Source organism: Pleurodeles waltl, chromosome 4_2 (genome assembly GCF_031143425.1).
Source record: "Pleurodeles waltl isolate 20211129_DDA chromosome 4_2, aPleWal1.hap1.20221129, whole genome shotgun sequence".
NCBI lineage: Eukaryota > Metazoa > Chordata > Amphibia > Caudata > Salamandridae > Pleurodeles > Pleurodeles waltl.
The window spans coordinates 78,844,190-78,861,817 of record NC_090443.1 but is presented as its reverse complement, the minus strand read 5'-3'; the positions used below and the strand labels follow the sequence as shown (position 1 = coordinate 78,861,817).

Genomic DNA, 17,628 nt, shown 5'->3' with positions numbered 1-17,628 from the left:
TGACAATAGTCTTTTCTTGGGTTCACCAAGATATGTGATTAATAAACTACATACAGTACAGAATGCGGCAGCCCGGCTGCTATTCAACATCCGAAGGTATACTTCTGCCAAGCGAGCACTGACCTCACTTCACTGGCTCCCGGTCGAACAGAGAATTAAATTTAAATCTCTATGTATTATTCACAGAGCCCTACATAATAGGGGCCCACACCAGCTGAAAACTCTTGCATCTTTCTATGAACCTGTTAGAGCCCTTAGATCGTCCGCCAAAGCCTTAGTGGTGCTCCCCAAAGTCAGCAAAGCTAGATGGGGTGGCAATATGCTGAAATATCAGGGAGCTAAACTTTGGAACTCTCTTCCACATAACATTAGATCCATCAGTCAAGAACTCAAATTTCTGAAAGCTATTAAAACCTGGCTTTTCTAATTCCTTATGATCCTGTGTCGACTTGCTTGTTTCTTGGGTTGGAGGTCCAGATTAGCGCCACAAGGCCTCCGGGTAGTTTTGGCGCTCTACAAATTCAATTAACATAACATAACATACGTCCCATAGAGCTGCACCAAGCAGAGAGCCAGAAATGCAAGAGTGACAAGCTCTCAGCGCAACTGACACCAAACCCACATAAGAAAACATGCAATGCCCCAGGCCCAACCAAGCCCTGTTCAATTTCAGAGATCAGACATGAGAACGTGTGTACATGGAAGGAGGGACTGGAGGCCCAGAACTCAAGCCATAACAGGTCAAATTAACTAGTGACCTTGGAAGGGAGAGACAGTGGATCACCAAGGCAGAAGAGATCAAATGAACCACACACCCATGACAGACTAATCTGAAAGGCAGAAGAGACTGTACCAAACAGTGGGACATCCGAAGATGGTTGTGACAGCCGCCGGGCTAAGGCTGAAGCCAATACCACTGAAATGGAAAGGACAGACGCAGTTAGAGGACCAGAGCAACAGAAGATCCGATCCAACTCATAAAGGGATTGGAATTGCCACAAAACATATCTCGAAGTACAATCAAACTGGTTCAGAGTTAAAAAGAACCTTCAAAATCTGCATAACTGAGAAATGGAAACCTCAGACAAATTGCAAAAACATGAGGTCTTCAAACAGATACAAGATCATGGGAAGAGTAGAGCAAGGTCCCTGCAGTCTGCGAAGAGAGACACATCAAATGGGATAACCGACCAGCAAGCAGTGCTACAAAGTACACTTGGCAGTAACCCCAGAGCTGAGAACCAGAGTTCAAGTTTTAGCAACGGAATGAATTTAATGCATCCTGCTGTAGCTCACCAATGTATCTAATTATGGTACTTGGCTATGCAAACCTCACTTATCGTCATTCTCCTGATGGTCTATCGCTTCATGTATAATATACGCCCTCTCACTCATGTCCTCCTCAGCCTTATCATCCGTCCTGATGGCTTTAAAATGTGTTTCTTCTCCATTATATCTTAACCCTATATTTACACTGTGGGGCCTCTGTTGATTAACCAATTCATTGCCTTGCGGTGCTTGGCCAAAAATAGACCCAGCAAATCTGTGTTGCATTTTTCCTTGATCGGGTTTAGGTATAATGCTCAGTGGGTAGTGCTGTAATAATGTTTCAAGTCTATTGCATGCCACTTGTTTAAGTCGTGATTCCAGAGCTTACCAGTATGACAAGAATAGCCCACACGTCCATGTCATATGCAGAAATGTTGCGTCTTGCTCGTCACAATTCAGGCAGGTCGAAATTCTATTGGGTATATGTTCTTTAGTCTAGTGGGTGCAAGGTATGTGAGGTGGAAATAGTTTGTGTGCCAATTTGAATTTCTCATTACCTGCAACCTCGTGAACTTGCATGCAATTTCTCACCCAATCCGCGTCTGTAAAGAGACCACTATGTCTGCATCTCAAGCTCCTAAAAGTAGCTTACAATTATAATTGGGATGTAGAGGCACACCGACCCCGGTGCCACTGCACCTGCAGCATTAGTGAGAGTTATGCTGGGTGAAAAAACAGTCACACCAGTTGCAGTCCATATTGAAAGTAAACAAAGAAAACCAGGAGTCTCTGAAACCCCTTTTTGTAATAAATCTACCAACCTCAGTAGATATATCAATCAACCAGTAGGCTAATAGTGATTCCCTGTCATAGACTACATTACGTAACAGAAGAATAAACCTAATTTAGGTAACGCTTTCTATTTCACGACTGCCACCTCACAGCAATGCAAGAGCCGATGCAATAATACACTGATCCTGATATTATAACCCATAGCAATTAGAAAAGAGGTGGAAAACCCAGACGATGAGTGAAGTGTGGCAAGAGAAAATCAGAGATTGTCAAATTACTAGACCTGTATATGCTGGACCATTTCCTACCTCTCTCTGCCCTTGCAGTACTGTACTCTCCTTGAAGAGGGGCAACACCAGTAGGGGAGCGACCCATCATCACAGGAGCAGCATGCCTACAGGGGACCTGGATGGATCAAATCCAAAGGCAACACTGATGGGAGTCGCATGTAGCAGCATACAGTAATATGTGCACCAGCCCCCAATGAGGCATCATCAGGTGGATGGACCGTAGCCAGAAGCAAGTGTGTACCCATCAGCAAGACAGAGCGTGAACTGCAAAGCCAAGCAACGTGAAGACCCTGCTCCAACAGCAGTGTCCACCTCCGCAGGAAGGCACCATCCAAACAGGTCTGCAGCCAAAAGAACAACCTCCTTGTAATCAGTGATTGTGCTCTCTATTTACAGGAAACGGAGGGAGGCTGCCACAAAATCCCCTTGAAGCACGCTCCACTGGGCACAGATCGAGCCAGGAAGTACAAAACACACATCTCTGACCTGCAAGTATTGGTCCTTACCGATACACATAACTAGCCAACCGAACATGTCTGTCGGGGATGCAAGATGCCAACATGCTTATTCCTGGCATGAAGTGTCTGCCATTTCATCCATCAGTGGTAACGTGGAAACCCCTGGCAGGAGACAGATTAAGCTCCCTAGAGTGAAGTCACTACAGCGCATGCAGACCCGCAGCAGAATCTGCCCTTCCAGCTACAGCAAGTGGTTGGAGCAGACTCCAGGCCCTTGCTGTGCAAAAAGCCACCGCTAAGTTCCAGGAGAGCTCACCGCCTCCAGATGGAGACAGTAAGAATGGGTGAGGCTTTCAGGCCACAGGGTCTTACGAGTAAGAGAGCAGGAATATGGTACTTAGAAAACAAAGAATCTTAAATTCTCAAGGACACCGGAAAGCAGCATTCTTCCCTGTTATGGAATGGAGGGTTATTTGCCTGAGGTACGGACTCATATCATGTATGGAAAAACTTGGTCGAGAAAGACTGACAAGGGGGTAAATTCTACTGTATATGAATATAAGAGAAAATGTTATCATGGATACTCAACAGTCCAACTAAAATAATTTGAACGAGCTGTCAAAAACGTAACACAAAATTATACTTCATAGAAACCATCAAGGCAGTCTTCTATGGGATGGCGTGAGCTGAAAAGGAAGATCGAAGTTAATTAAACAACAAAGATAAATGTGAGGGTAGTCAGATAATAATACTTATGCTTCAGATCAACCATGTCTCATCTTAAGTGGAAACAGCTTACGTAGCTTGACTTTTATGAACACTGACAACAAAGAGGAACCTCATCTTTTGAGTGGGACTCCAATCATTCATGTGTACATGGTGCCTTCAACCTATTGAGCTGATGGTTTCCCCCTATTCCATCAATTGAATCCAGGATTTGTTTTTGGAAAGAAGGGTTCAATCAGTATTACTAAAACCAGTTTTGGAGGTATTGTAGCTATTGAAGATTTCTTTACCTCTTGTTTAATCTTTTTTGCCAAAGGTGGCATCACACTACTGTCCTCACTATGCAGTCTAGAAATGAAAGAAAATGTAAATATGTTAGGGCTTTCTTGAAATAACAGAGAGATATACAATAGCAATTAAGTGTCACCCTGCTCAGATACATAACACTTTGCAATTGTAATGGAAACATTCACAGATAGACCAGGCTTATTTAGTTACATTGCACCACAAAGCACAGACAAAGAAGGTTAATTAGGTAATACTTTGCAACAATATGTAATTATATAAGTAGTGCCAATATGTCATTTTTTCCCCAGAGAGCTTTGAATCACTGTGCATAAATATAAGAAAAGTTGCAGTAGTCTAACACAAACACTCTCTATTTAGTCAATACAGAAAACTGAAACACAAAGACAAACACACACTAAATTAGTTTTTTCCTGAAGGATACTCCCTCTATCTGCAAACTCCTCACCTTTTGAATCTCTTTCAGTAATTCGACTGGTTTTGGGAAATTTGAAATAGCTTTCCTGCGCAAGTAAAGGGGTGCAATGGTTCTGACTTGACTCCTGCCAATTTCCAGATATGACGTCACAGACCCACATATGGAGCCACCTGCTGTACTGCCTGGCCTTTTTGCCAAACTCCAAGAGATGGAAAGGAGACTACTGAAACTGGTAGGAATGCTTTGCAGAAACTAACTTGGAACCCGATTACCAAACAAAGGGGGAATACCTGTTAGAAAAGGAAAGTGAGTGGACAGTTGATGAATCTGCAGGTAGTTAGAGTATCCTTCAGAAATATTATTACCACAAGTAACTTGTTCTTTTCATGGATACTTCTACATGCAGATTCCTCACTTCTTAGATCATTAATCAAGTAGTACCCAACAAGGAGTTGGGTCTGAAGACATGATCAAACCAAGAATTGCTCCTACATGTATCTGGCAAAATGGCCATCCGTATGGACTTCAGAGTCAAGATTGTACAGCCAGGTGACAGTGTGGACTGATGTTGCAGCCCAACACGTGCAGCACTGAGTTGTACAGAACCGATGCCTGTTTGAACTATGCCAAAGAAGCCTTAATACTGCAAGAGTGAGCTGTGTTGCTTTCTAGAGGATACTTCCTGGGAAGGGTGAAGCCGTTCCTAAATCACAAGACATTATAGCAGGACATTGTTTACTTCAGAATTCCCTTCCCCTTCTTGGAACCAGCATAGCCAAAGAAGAGCAGATCATTGAGGCAATGTTCTTGAGTGCTATTGATGTAGCAATTTAGAGCTCTGCAAGGATACAGACTGCATAGCCTCTCTTCCTCCTTGAAGTGTGAGATGTTTTAAGGACCAACTGTGCAGAGGTTCGAAAGGTGATCCCATGAGATCAGTGAGCACCAGATTCAGGTGAGCACCAGATTCAGGCATAACAAAAGGTGAACCAGGAAACATGTAAAACAACCCTTTTCATGAAACCCATCAAATGTGACTTGAATAAAGATGGCTAATCCAGCAAAAATGTAAATGGCAGACAAATATCCTTTGAGACTGCTAAAGCAGTCTTGTCATGCCAAAGAAAGCACAATGTGCAACACATAGAATAAACGTGCTTTGACAAGTCCACCTCTTCCCCTGCATAATAAGACACAAAAAAACGATCACCAACCACAATATACAAATTTGGTGGCAGGAGCTGGGCCTCTAAGACAATGTCCATCTTCTCTGAAGGCAAGTCAACAGAAATCCAATTATCCTATTGAAATTCCAGACATGAAGGAGGAGGCTCTGGTGATTTGGATGAAGAATTTATCCCTTTCACTGAGACAGGGGTTCTGTCCATAATGGAAGCAGAAGGAGACAGTTGTGGCAGTTCACCTCCTTCGCCAGTATGGCACTATGAAGTTCATCTGCACCTACTTCTGGTGTAGCTTCCTCAAACAATGAGGAGTCGAAGAAATTGGAAGTAAATACATAATGAAGCTGGAAGCCCACTGCAATCACCCAGAGCCCCTTGCAGATGAAAATAGATGGAGTAGAACAGCAGGCAGTAAGAGTTTTTGTGTGTTGAAGAGGTCCATGGAAGGAGCGCTCCAGAGGTGAAGATGGTTCAGACCACCTCCAGATAAAGATGCCACTGATGATCAACAAGGTAAAGCCAACTGAAGTCATCTACCCACACATTCAGTGATCCAGCCAGATGACTAACCATTACAAAAACGCCATGAGGCTGGACCAAATGCCATAGCCCTAAAGCTTCCCACAGGGGATGAGCCCACACTTTTTTGTATACTTCAGTGGCGACACCCTAGGTACGATAGTATACCCATATGTGGTCTCATGCTCACATTGCCATTGGAATCAAGCTGCACCTGACTAATGAGCCCCAATCAGGGTGAAACCGGGTTGGTTGTGTTGCTTGTGTTCCAGTTCAGGGAGGACCTGGCATGGCAGATCGGGCTAGAATGTTCTTATTGAAGCAGGGCCAACACTGATCTGCATACAACTGAGTCCAAACTGAAGTGGCATGGGATGCGGACCAGAGTAATTACTAGTGGCTGAGAGTTGTTAAGGCATCCCAGCCATCTGTTTTTTGTATATGTAATTTGTTCAGAATGGAAGAAACTACTGCTGGTAAATACGGGCTTTGTCTTAAGAAGGTGCAGAGGAAACAGGAGGGTTGAAGAAGGCAACTCCTAAAAAATGGAAGAGTATCTATTCTTGATGAACCAAGGACTTAATTGTCTGAAGTCATGAACTGCCAGCATGTCTACAAAGAGGACACCTGGCTCATCCATCAACCCCCAAATAGAACGCACGTACCCCTCGAGGGCAAGTTAAAGCAATTTGGTGGGAAGAGATGGGGAGGATAAAGAAGATGATTGCTGCTGGTGTTTTTGCATCCTTTGGCGAGGCCACACCCTCCGTAGCTATGAAAAAATGGTCTGACTATTTGAAAAGATGAGAGGCTTGGCATTACAGATAAGGCTGTCCCTAAGAATAATTCCTAAACTCCATGCACTGTTGGTGAAATTGGGAGGCTAGGGGAGCCAACCCCAGTGAATGAGCCATGATAAGGCCCAGCATGAATTCCTCCAGGCAGAGTAGGTTTTTACATGAAAGAATTTAGAACATTTGAAGGGAGCAAAGCCATTTGAATAGTCTGAGTGCCACTGGGGAACCAAGTGGAACACATTCCGACATGCTAGTGTTTAGCCACTGAAATTATATTAGCCCTGGCCACTGAATCCACAGTGTCAAGGTCCACGCAAAGAACCTGCTTGGAATCAGTCATCTTTCCAATCATGCATCACCTTAGCAAAGTGGTCATGAAAATGGTCCATGCGATTTTGTATTACAAGTGGGACCATCTTCTAATGAGTTTGGAAGTAGCAGGTCAGAAAGCACAGGGGCTTAGAGGAACTTGATTTCCAAAGTGAAAAAGTTTCTTGATCATTGCTTCTATTTGTGTTCACTACCTGTCTGCAGAAGAAGAAGGGAAAGAATTAGGTAGTCTGAACTAACAGAATCTCAGGTGAATTGCGAGTAAATAAGAAATAAAATGCAAAACCATCCTGATTTCTTATTATGAAGCTGATCACCATCTTCATTTGATGTCGAAAACTTGCTTCACTACAGTTGTCCTTATGGCTGGCCATATTTCACATTTGTATAAAGTAATATTGAATTCTCATCCAAGTGTGCAAAGCATAGAGCTCTCTAGAGGCTTGCAAATAGTCTCATTATTGAAGCAGGCCTGAAACATATATTTAGCCTTGACTACAATGATGCTTGGTTTTGGGGATTTTTGATAGTTCTGAGACTGGGTGTAAAGTCGGGGTCAGCGGATCTGAAGGCAGCACAAACTCCAGCATCAGAAGCAATGTCTTTGCCTTTGGAAGTGAATTCAGGCCTGTCAGTGCCAGAGAAGGGTCTGTAAGTGGTCTGTAAGCAGAGGCACAGTTAAGAAAGTTCAGCAGGCATCTTGGGGCCCTAAAGCTCACCAGAGAGTGTTGGAGGAGAGCTAAACATGGTTAAAGCCTTTGTTAAAGATACTGCTTAGCAGAAGTCAGTCCCAGCAGGAATAAAACCTGGATCAGGCCTGCCAGGTGCATATCCTCAAAAATGAAGGCAGGATGTTAAGACAAGGCCAGAGTCGGAGATTGGCACCATTGACTACACAAAGACGCCTGTAAAATGGAATGATGCTGACAGGAGGAAGAATCTCTCTTACAATGATTATTAAACTTTTAATGGGTGGACTTCACTTTCGAGGGAGCCCACTCAAAGGACATACCTGTGTAGGAATGGAAACCTGCAGTGACACCCAGAGCATTGACAACAGTGCCATTCGCTTCAGACCCAAGAACTAAAGAAGTTCACTTCTCACTCCTTGATGGCACTGGACTGCGTGAGGCTGCATTTCTCTCAGGCCTTGAAATCCTGCTTATGCCCAGGCACTAGAAATAGATGCTGTGGGAGTCTGAAATCGACATCTGCTTTAAAACAAGAGTGACATCTTTTAAAGCCTGACACTTTTATGAGTGACATTATCCCTAAATCACTGCAAATATAGGGGCAGATTTAAGAGCCTCTAGCGCCTCCTTATGCCACATTAGCGTCATTTTCTTTTATGCTAATGTGGCCCAACGAGGCCAAAATGGATGTGCCAAATTTACAAAGTGGCACAATGCATGCATTGCGCTACTTTGTAATCCTTTGTGCCACATTATGCCTGCGCCAAGCATAATGTATGCAAAGGGGGCGTTCCCCCATTGGGGGGGCAAAAAAATGGCACAAAGAAATCTAAGAGATTTCTTTGCATCATTTTTTTTCTGCACATTTAATGCCTGCTCAGAGCAGGTGTTAAAAGGAGGCACACCATTGTTTACAATAGGCCTCAATGGGCTTTTCAGGATTAGCGTCAACATTTTTGACGCTAATCCTGTAAAGTTCTGAACTAGCATCAAAAATTCTGATGCTAGTTTCCTAACTACCGCCATAGTGCACCATAACTTAAGTATGGCGCACACATGGTGGCGTTAGAGGGGGCGCTGAGGGGTGCAAGAAAAGTGGCGCTGCAGTAAATCTGGCCCATAATTTATAGGGTCGAGCACTCTGTCCCTGATGTAATCTCTCTATGGGCTTGTAACCACACCCATGTCACTCCCGTCAGTTTGGTTGGTTCATGGGCTTGCCATTTAAAATTCACTTTATTTCATTAGTAAAAGGCATGCATACATCATGACTTTTCCGGTGTTTATCCCTCCTCGAGCGCACTGACCAACTACTGAAAACATACGAGTTGATGTTTTCCGTATGCTTTCTGGACTACTTTTTCTCTTTATTTCGCAGCGCAATCTCGCTGGGCAGTAGTCGAGCATTTTGCATGACATCAACCCTGTTACATGGATATTTGCACTTTTGCCGGTAACATACATAATTGCACTTTTGCGGGTTACATACGTTGCACTGCTGCGCTGCTGTGCTGATGGCGGCCGTCTGCTCGCTTATGTGAAACTCTTACTTCTCAGTTTATGTGGCAAGAAAAGTCTGGTTAGTTATGTGAAACTGTTTTACTTCTCATTTTCAATTTATGTGGCAAGAAAAGTCTGGTTAGTTTACAATGCTAATAGCTCTAACTCGAGCAAACGTGAGACCCATTGCATTGCAAATGCTTGTTTAAGTAGAAATCCAAGGAGAGCAAACTCCAGATCTGCACTGAAGGGTGTAGTTAAAAGGGAACTGGCTTTAGAGCACCAGGTGGTGCGCTATATGGTTTTGTGATGTCATGTCAACAGAGTGGCAAAGGTCAAGTTTGAGCCATGTCACCATACTGGCACATGAGAGCTATATCAACTTTTCTGGATTCAGTGTGGTACCTAGTGGGGGATTCAAGAAGTGAGGAACCTGAAGGTCGAAGTATCCATAAGAAATTGGTTTCTCTAAATCTTTCTTAACACCCAAAAGCAAATAAAGTGAAGTAAATGAAGAAAGAAAGGGAGTCCACTTCAAGACCAAATTTGACAGTGTAACGTAAAGATTTTATCGTTCTTGTTACTAGCAGTTGTTCTATTCATTGTGAGGGAACAGTAAGGTCCTTTTTTCATTTTTCGCCTGTGACTGCCAGCTGTGGCCACCGGCTCTCATTTTTGCTGACCAGCACTTTTTATCCTCATCAAACATTTCCCCGGAGCAAGATAAGGGAACACACACAAACGGGAAAAAAGGAGGAAAAGAAAAACAGAAAAACTGTCACAAAGGGAGAAAACAGGAACCTGCGGCAGTGAGATTAAGGGGCAGGGAATATCTGGAACTAGATTAAAAACGTCTGAGGTGGATTCTGGACTATGCAGCCTTGGTATTGGGGGTGCAACATTTAATACTGCCGGCCATCGTGCACACCGGCATTCATTATTTTACAAATTAAGTACTGTGGAGTCCTACATTGCTGGTAAGTCACCTTTTCTTCCTCATCATAGAGGCTCAACTGGTATTCATAAACACTGAATATAGCAGCAGGCCATGTCCAAGAAGGAATGACAAAAATACTATTAAAATAGTAATAGGATGGCAACCCCAGTGCTAAAATAATTAAAGGTTTTGCATAAAGCCAGGCAAAAATGTACAGCACCTATACCTGATCATGATAATGTCTAGAGAATTATGTTTCTTTGGAACCCTCGTTGGGATTCTGTCAATTCCGGTAAAGGCACTGCTATGCCGATAAATCTAAACATACTACAGAAGCAGTCCTCCTGTGACAATAGAAATCCCTCGGCTGAGTGAGCCATGATACACAGGGCGTGTCATCTGGAATGATTTTGGTCAGTTTGCCAAACCGTGCCAAAGATGCCACATCCACAAGTGAGATCTCAGAGCGGAGTGCATTAGATTAATGTTCTACCCCCTGTCCCTAATGTCTGGCACCACTGATCGCGCACAGCGAATTCACCAGAAGCAAGTGAGACCAGTCAAGATGAGATCTAACTGGTTGTGGGATAAGGATTAGTTAGAGGACTCCACAGATACCAAAGCTTGAACGAAAAAGTGGAATAGAATTTGCTTTCACCCCTAGATTGAAGAAGTCATTTCTCTGCAAAGAGGCCAGGAAATGAATGACCGGCAACATCAAACGTTATCTTCCCTCGTGAACCATACAGGCATCGAAGTCACAGAATATGAATTGCCCATTGTTGGGGAGACCCATGAAACAGTTATACTTAGATATACATAACCATGTGCACTGAACTCTGATCTTACTGAAAGACGTCTTTCCTCCACTGAGGCCAAAGACTACATAAGGAAGGCATCTTTATTATGCTTGCACCTAATGCAACAGTATCTACTTTCAGGGTGCACGCGATAGAGTCGGCCTTCTTTAACCACCCTCGATAAGTGCACAACAGAGAAGAAGGGGGCCTTGGCTCACGCGCTCTTCGGAGACACGAACCGTGCGTAGGTTTGTAACTAACGTCAGACTCTTTCAGGGATGTGCAGAAGGACTAAGAGGCTTCAGTCTTCCTACCATCACAAAGGGGGACGGCGGGCGCAAGCTGATGGGCTTCAATCCCCGGGAGCTCTACAGAGCTGACTTGTTTTGATCAGAAAACCAGTTCTGGTGTAATCAGGTCCACTATTTCCAAATGTGAGGAGAGGATGTGGTTACGGCCACAGCTGCCGACTTTGGAACTGCGGAGCCAAGTTCGAGTCCCAGCGGCGGCTCAACATCCTGTGATTCTGGTAAATCACTTAATCTCCCCGTGTTTTAAAAACGGTCTGACCTTGTGTATTGGCTCCCTGCATGAATGGTTGTGTGTCAGAACAACGCAGGTCTTTAGCACGCCTGCCTTAAGAATGTGGCCCAAACCACAAATGCGTCTCTGCAACACATTCTTTTACCACGCAAGTCATTACAACAACTTGCCTTGGGGAAAGCCCTGGACTTTGGAATAGTATAGTTTACTATTCCAACTCCAGTCAGCACCACAGTAGGGAAAGGTTGGACTTAAAGTCCAGCATCAGTCCAACAACACTTTCCCTAAGGCAAGTCGTTGTAATGACTTGAGTGGTAAAGGAATGAATTGTAAAGACGCATTCGTGGTTCAGGCCACGTTGTAAAGGCACAATGTGACTTGAGCCGCGTTGTTAAGGCTGTTCCCCTGCATGAATGTCTAGAAAGGATTGCATCTGGAATGAAAGGCAAACCGAAACCGGAGGAGGGGCGATCACACGCTGTAACAGGAGGAAGCGTGATGTTGTGTGATGGCCAACAAAAATGTTCACTTAGTGAAGTCGCCTGGGAGGGAACTCAGCACACAAAGAAGGAACATTTCACAAAAATGCACCAATAAAAATGAAGCACTTAAGACAAGCACAACAAAGAATGAATAGCAAGAGTGGGCGTGGTTAAAAGCCCAGAGAGATTACAACACGCCAGAGCGCTTGCACGCACGACTCTATAAAGACACAAATGCATACTTCTCTCCCCTTATTTCTAGAGCTGATCACACCTGAGTACTATTAATGACAGACCCATTTGGTAGATATCTGAGCTGTTGGCTGTATGCGCTGATCAAACTTATTTCAAAAGTAGATGCTTAAAGAATGCAATGCAAAGATTATTAAAAAGTTAGATCTTACCTGGAACTCTTGATTGAGGCAAGGTAGGTGCTCTCCCGAGCTACTTGCCTGGACAGCGAGAAGAGCTCCACACGACGCAGAAGCAGGGAGTGGTCCCTCATACAGAACTGGGCAGCAGCTTCATTGATGGTCAGCTGGTTGGTAAGGGGCAAGGAAGGGTGGGAGGAAGAAGAGCACTGTATCAATAACTGGCCATCCAATGGAAATTGGTCTTTGCCAACTGACCACATTTGTTTGTTACAACAGAAACAAATTACACTGTAGATATGTGACACTGGGTGCAAACAAACTATAGCAGACAACTACACATTGTGTGATCTCTGCGAGGCCCCTCCGATTCACTTAGATATTTTCTGCCAAGCACAGAGAAGCTGTTGGTGTTTCTCCCTGCAGTCAACTCCTGCCATGCATGCCTCACTCTGTCTCATTCTTCTTCTTTAGTAGCTGCCATAAGAACACACCCAGGCATTAATGTCACAGGAACGGGGCAGAGCAATGGTCAGACTGAGACAGAAAATAAGTCCAGGCACCAACATAAAAGTTGCCCCCATTAGTTAATTTGATAGTTAAAAACAAGAGTCGAGTGTTTGTAAATTGGAGCAGTTTTGAAGTTGTAAAGATATGCTGTGTGTTTTGCAAGGTATGGAGGACTACATAGATTTGAGCTAGCCGCAGACAATATTTGTTTTAATATCAGGGAAATCAACAATAAACAAGCACTGGCAAAGCCAATATGCATTGCCTATGTGAGAGCTATTGGCTTTGGCAATGTGTTTTAGACATGTTGTACAGAAGTTTGGCTGTTGTTCAGCATGACTAAAAGTTACTAGCCTGGAGTGGGGTGGAGAGGTGTGGGTGGAGACACGTAGATTGTGATGGAGTGGGGTGGATTGGGATGGGGTAGATTGGGGTAGAATGGGGCACAGTGGAGGTGATAAGGGTAGAGTGGATTGGGGTAGAATGGAGTGGGGTTTTCTGGGGTAGAGTGGAATGGGTAGATTGAAGTAAGGTCGACTGAGGTAGATCGAAGTGGGGTAGAAAGGGGAGAATGGGGTACATTTAAGTGGGGTAGATTGGATTGGAATCGAGTAGGTTGGAATAGGGTAGATCGGATTAGAGTGGGGCCCACCAAGGTAGAGTGGGGTGGGTTGGAGTGGAGTGGGGTAGATTGAACTGGAGTAGACTGGAGTGGGGTAGGTTGGGGTGGAGTATTGTAGACTGGGGTAGACTGGAGAGAAGTGAGGTAGAATAGGTTGGAGTGGGGTAGATTGGAGTGGGTAGCGGCTTTAAGAGTCTGTGACACACGCAGTCACACAGACTGCTTCAATAGTCTGCGCCGTTTATTTATTCCTGTAAAAGGCAGTGTCGACTTGCAAAAGAAATTAGGTAAACCAAAGCTTGTAGGTAAAAGAAAGCATCAAACGAAAACAAGTCATGCAGAGCAAAGTCAACAGTAGAAAAAAAATGCCGGTGAGGAAAATTAGTTATAGAAACAACAAAAAACCTGTATCACAGCGTGAGTACTTGGTCCCTGCTACGGCAACATAAAAAGAAGTTATGTGAGGCATATAGTGATCATTCAGGAGGCAGCTAAAAAGATTGAAAATTAAGCCAGCAAATGGTATGTGATGGGCGAGCTCCAAGTCGTTTACTATATTCAATACAGCTTGCAGCAATAGTGCATGAACGCAAGGCCTGAAAACGGCCCAGCAGACCACAAAACATACCCACAAACAGCCAAAACTTACACACTGACCTGTCAAACCAGCCTTTCAGGCACTGCCTCATTGTCCTGCAGGCCAGTGAGATTCTGAGCAGAGGACAACAAAAACCACTGAACCAATTAGAGAGGAAAAAGGAACCAGCTACAGAGAACACTCAAGAGCCCTGCAAGTTCTAAGGTGGGGGCACAGTGGTAAAATCATGCAGCCCGAAAACTTGATTGAAATTGCATTGTAGTGACGTCATAATTAATTAAAAAATAAAACCAATGCAGGTACAACATGGTGGGTTCACAATAATAGCAAAACAACACTTGGCATGTTTCTGCACTGAACTGGAAGATAAATACAGAATTGCCCATTTTGACAGTTGTTTAACCCCCTTAAAACCAATTCTGACCTTTCACTCCTTAAAATACTCTGTTGTTTTAATACCTTAATGACAGTATACGTTCATGCATTCTTAAAATCAGCCAACAGCTTTCAAACCAGCTTGAAACCATCCAACAGTTTACGCATTTCCATAAAATAATCTGACAACTTTAAAACCTGCCTAAGCTCTCTTGAGAACGTTTATGTTTCCTTAAAATAGTCTAGTAAGTTAAGGGACTTCTAAAAACAAATACTTAAAAAAGTACATAATTTCAGAAAGTTAAAATAAATTCAACAAGAAGGAACCTTGGATGACTTGTAATCGCAGGTCTCAATCCAAAAACGCTTTCAAACATCAGCCTTTTGCTTTAAAGAATCAGAAGATGATTAATATACTTTAATATTCTTTAAAAACATATTCAATCCTGCAGTCGACTGTTTTAAGTTAAGATCATTAAGATTTGTAAATTCAGTAGTATATTATTGTAAAAGTCTTTGACGGACAATGCAAAATCACTTGGATTCACCAAGGAAAACCATAAAAGCATGGCACTGGGTCTCTCTACAGAAAAAAATAAAAGATTTCCTCCATGAAAATGACGTCAGTGCTAAAATGCACACCTTGGTGCTCTTATATCTGGATACATTGTGTTCAGTGGTACATCCTAAACCGCAGTGGCACCATTCAAAGGCAGCCTACAGGCCACAGCACATTTCATCAAGTGCTTGAAGAAGAAATTCAACCTTGTCACTAGAATACTGGCCCGTCTTCTATGCTAACATCATCTTTAAAGCTAGCAGCATCACCTTTAAATCCCTCAGAAACGGCACCCTCACAAACCTAGCCAAAAAAAAACTAGCCACCTGAAGTGGATAGTTCCATACCAGGAAAATGCAATATAACAAATGAAAATGTGCAAGAAATAAAAACAGACAACATACCTACTGCATCAGAACGTCTCCTCAGAAAAACAGGTGAAAACTCATCTCAAGGAACATTAACTATCCTCACAATGAGAAAACCACCAGTTACCTACCTCTCTGTAGCAATCATGAACTATACCTTTGGGTGTAGCCCACTGTTCAGTGCTCCCTTACTTTCCAGCTAGGTTTGTTCTATATAAATACGTTTAAATACCCAAATATGTTAGAATCAAAAGCGTCTTTATTAAGGTAGGATAAGAAAGGCTAATTGCAAATATTATTGATGTGGGAAGGAGGTGCCACACTTCACTATAAGGATAATTTAGGCAAGGAGAAGGCCAAGGAACGTTCTTCATCATTATCTATGACCCCATTAGATATACAAAGTCCTTCAAAATATCTTTGGTAAATAGATAAGTGAGTAAGATGACAACATCTACATATAGCTTCTGTGGCCCATTCTTTCAACTTGGGCGCAGGAGATGCCATAAAGCAATGCTTTCCACAGTTTTTTTCACTAAATTGAGGGGAGTGAAGGAATTGCCCTTTCTGCTTGATTTGAAAGATAAACCAGTGATGTTATTTTATAAGCACAGACGTTCTCCTATCATACATAATTCGGATGAAGTAATCATGCTAACGGACAGAATTAAAGAGAAATACACTAACACTATAACAGAGTGAGATTACATGTGGATTAATGCATTTGATACAGTATTCTGTGCTTAACCATATGGGTAGACGTTCAAATCCCAGCGGGTCCACTCAACCTTTCGTCCTTTAAAGGTCAATAAAATGAGTAACAATAAGCATTTGCTATTTAGCACCAAATCACCCCAGAGGGGTGATACACATTTGGGATGCAAGATCACCCAAACAGTTCACTCGTTCTCTATATTTGTGTGTTTCAGTGGGATAGAGGGTGGCGGTGGGGGCAGAGAGATAGCTCTCTTTTGGTTTTACCATGTCATTCCCCTGCCCACCTTCTGACGTTTTAAAAATTCCTTACTACCCTCTGGAAAGTGACAACTCATCCTGTGCTTTCCAGTTCCCCCTCCCTCGGAAGTTAAACATAAGTTCTTGATTAATCTTGACTCCTGAGTCTCACAGAAAGCTGTTGAGACAAAGCTCTATTGGAGCTTAGTAAGAGATTAGTAGGAGGGACATATTAAAATGAAGTGCTCCAGCTCTTTCTGCCTGATCTTTTATAGGAGCCTTAATCCTAGTTTTTCATCACGATTTTAGATTTATGGAAAACGCTATTATGTCTGCCTTTGTGAGGGATGCTGAAACATATTTAAAATGTTTTTTATTTTATTTTAGGAATTAGATAATCTAACAAAGAATAGACATATCTCCATACAGCATTTTGATTTTTTTTATTGATATCCATTTAGGGACAAATCCTGGACTCTAAAAAACATTTAACTATTTAATTTACTCTTTAAAACTAATGAAGGCAGTAGAACAAAGAAACTTTAGACACTACAAATTTAGAATTCCATGGAGATCCAATATCCAGGAACAGTATCAGTTATGGAAATTCATTTTGACTGCAAAAATATAAATCACTCATTTTCATATTAAATTTCTCAGGCACAAGGGTTGTTTATGTATTCAAATAAGATATCCTTCATGTGTAATTAGGATTATGAGTTAGTAACTTTTGTTTCTTCGTTATGGGATCTTCCTTGATATGCATACACGTAGGAGTAGAATAAAAAGCTTATGATAAGCAGGAGGAAAGTTACCCAAAATCATACAGAAAACATTTTGGTGATGAACAAGTTTAAAACGCTGCACACAGGTGCCTTGCTTAGCACAGTGTCACTCATGGACTCTTCATGTAGGAAATAATGTTTTGCAAATGACTGACCTGCTTTTCAGGCAGTCTCTCTACAAATCTCAGCGCAGCTACATTTCTCAAGAGCTATGTCTCCCTTTGCTCTTTAGTTTGCTTCTTCTGGCTAGTGTCAGGGAAGGTGCAAAGAGCCATGTGTCTGTCGGGAAATTTAAACTGTTCCATTTCTGCAGAAAGCAGGTGCTCCATTCTGATACAGGCTGTCCCTGGATGGCACAAGAGTGATCTTCGGAGGGTGGTTCTGGATCCCTCCTCCTCAATGGGACTTTTGTCAAGGAACTCACAGGTTCTTCAAGGCATTCA

General features: G+C 42.8%; 1 protein-coding gene across 2 annotated transcripts in view; it reads right to left on the bottom strand.

The window, feature by feature from the left end:
• Positions 1-17,628, bottom strand: part of NAB2 (NGFI-A binding protein 2) — a 134,817-nt gene that overhangs the window by 44,201 nt on the left and 72,988 nt on the right. For both annotated transcript variants that reach the window (XM_069230776.1, XM_069230775.1), the window contains exons 3-4: positions 12,448-12,581; positions 3,826-3,883 (exon numbers count right to left, since the gene is read on the bottom strand). In XM_069230776.1, the coding sequence (XP_069086877.1) occupies positions 3,826-3,883; positions 12,448-12,581 (192 nt within the window). The remainder of the gene's footprint in view (positions 1-3,825; positions 3,884-12,447; positions 12,582-17,628) is intronic.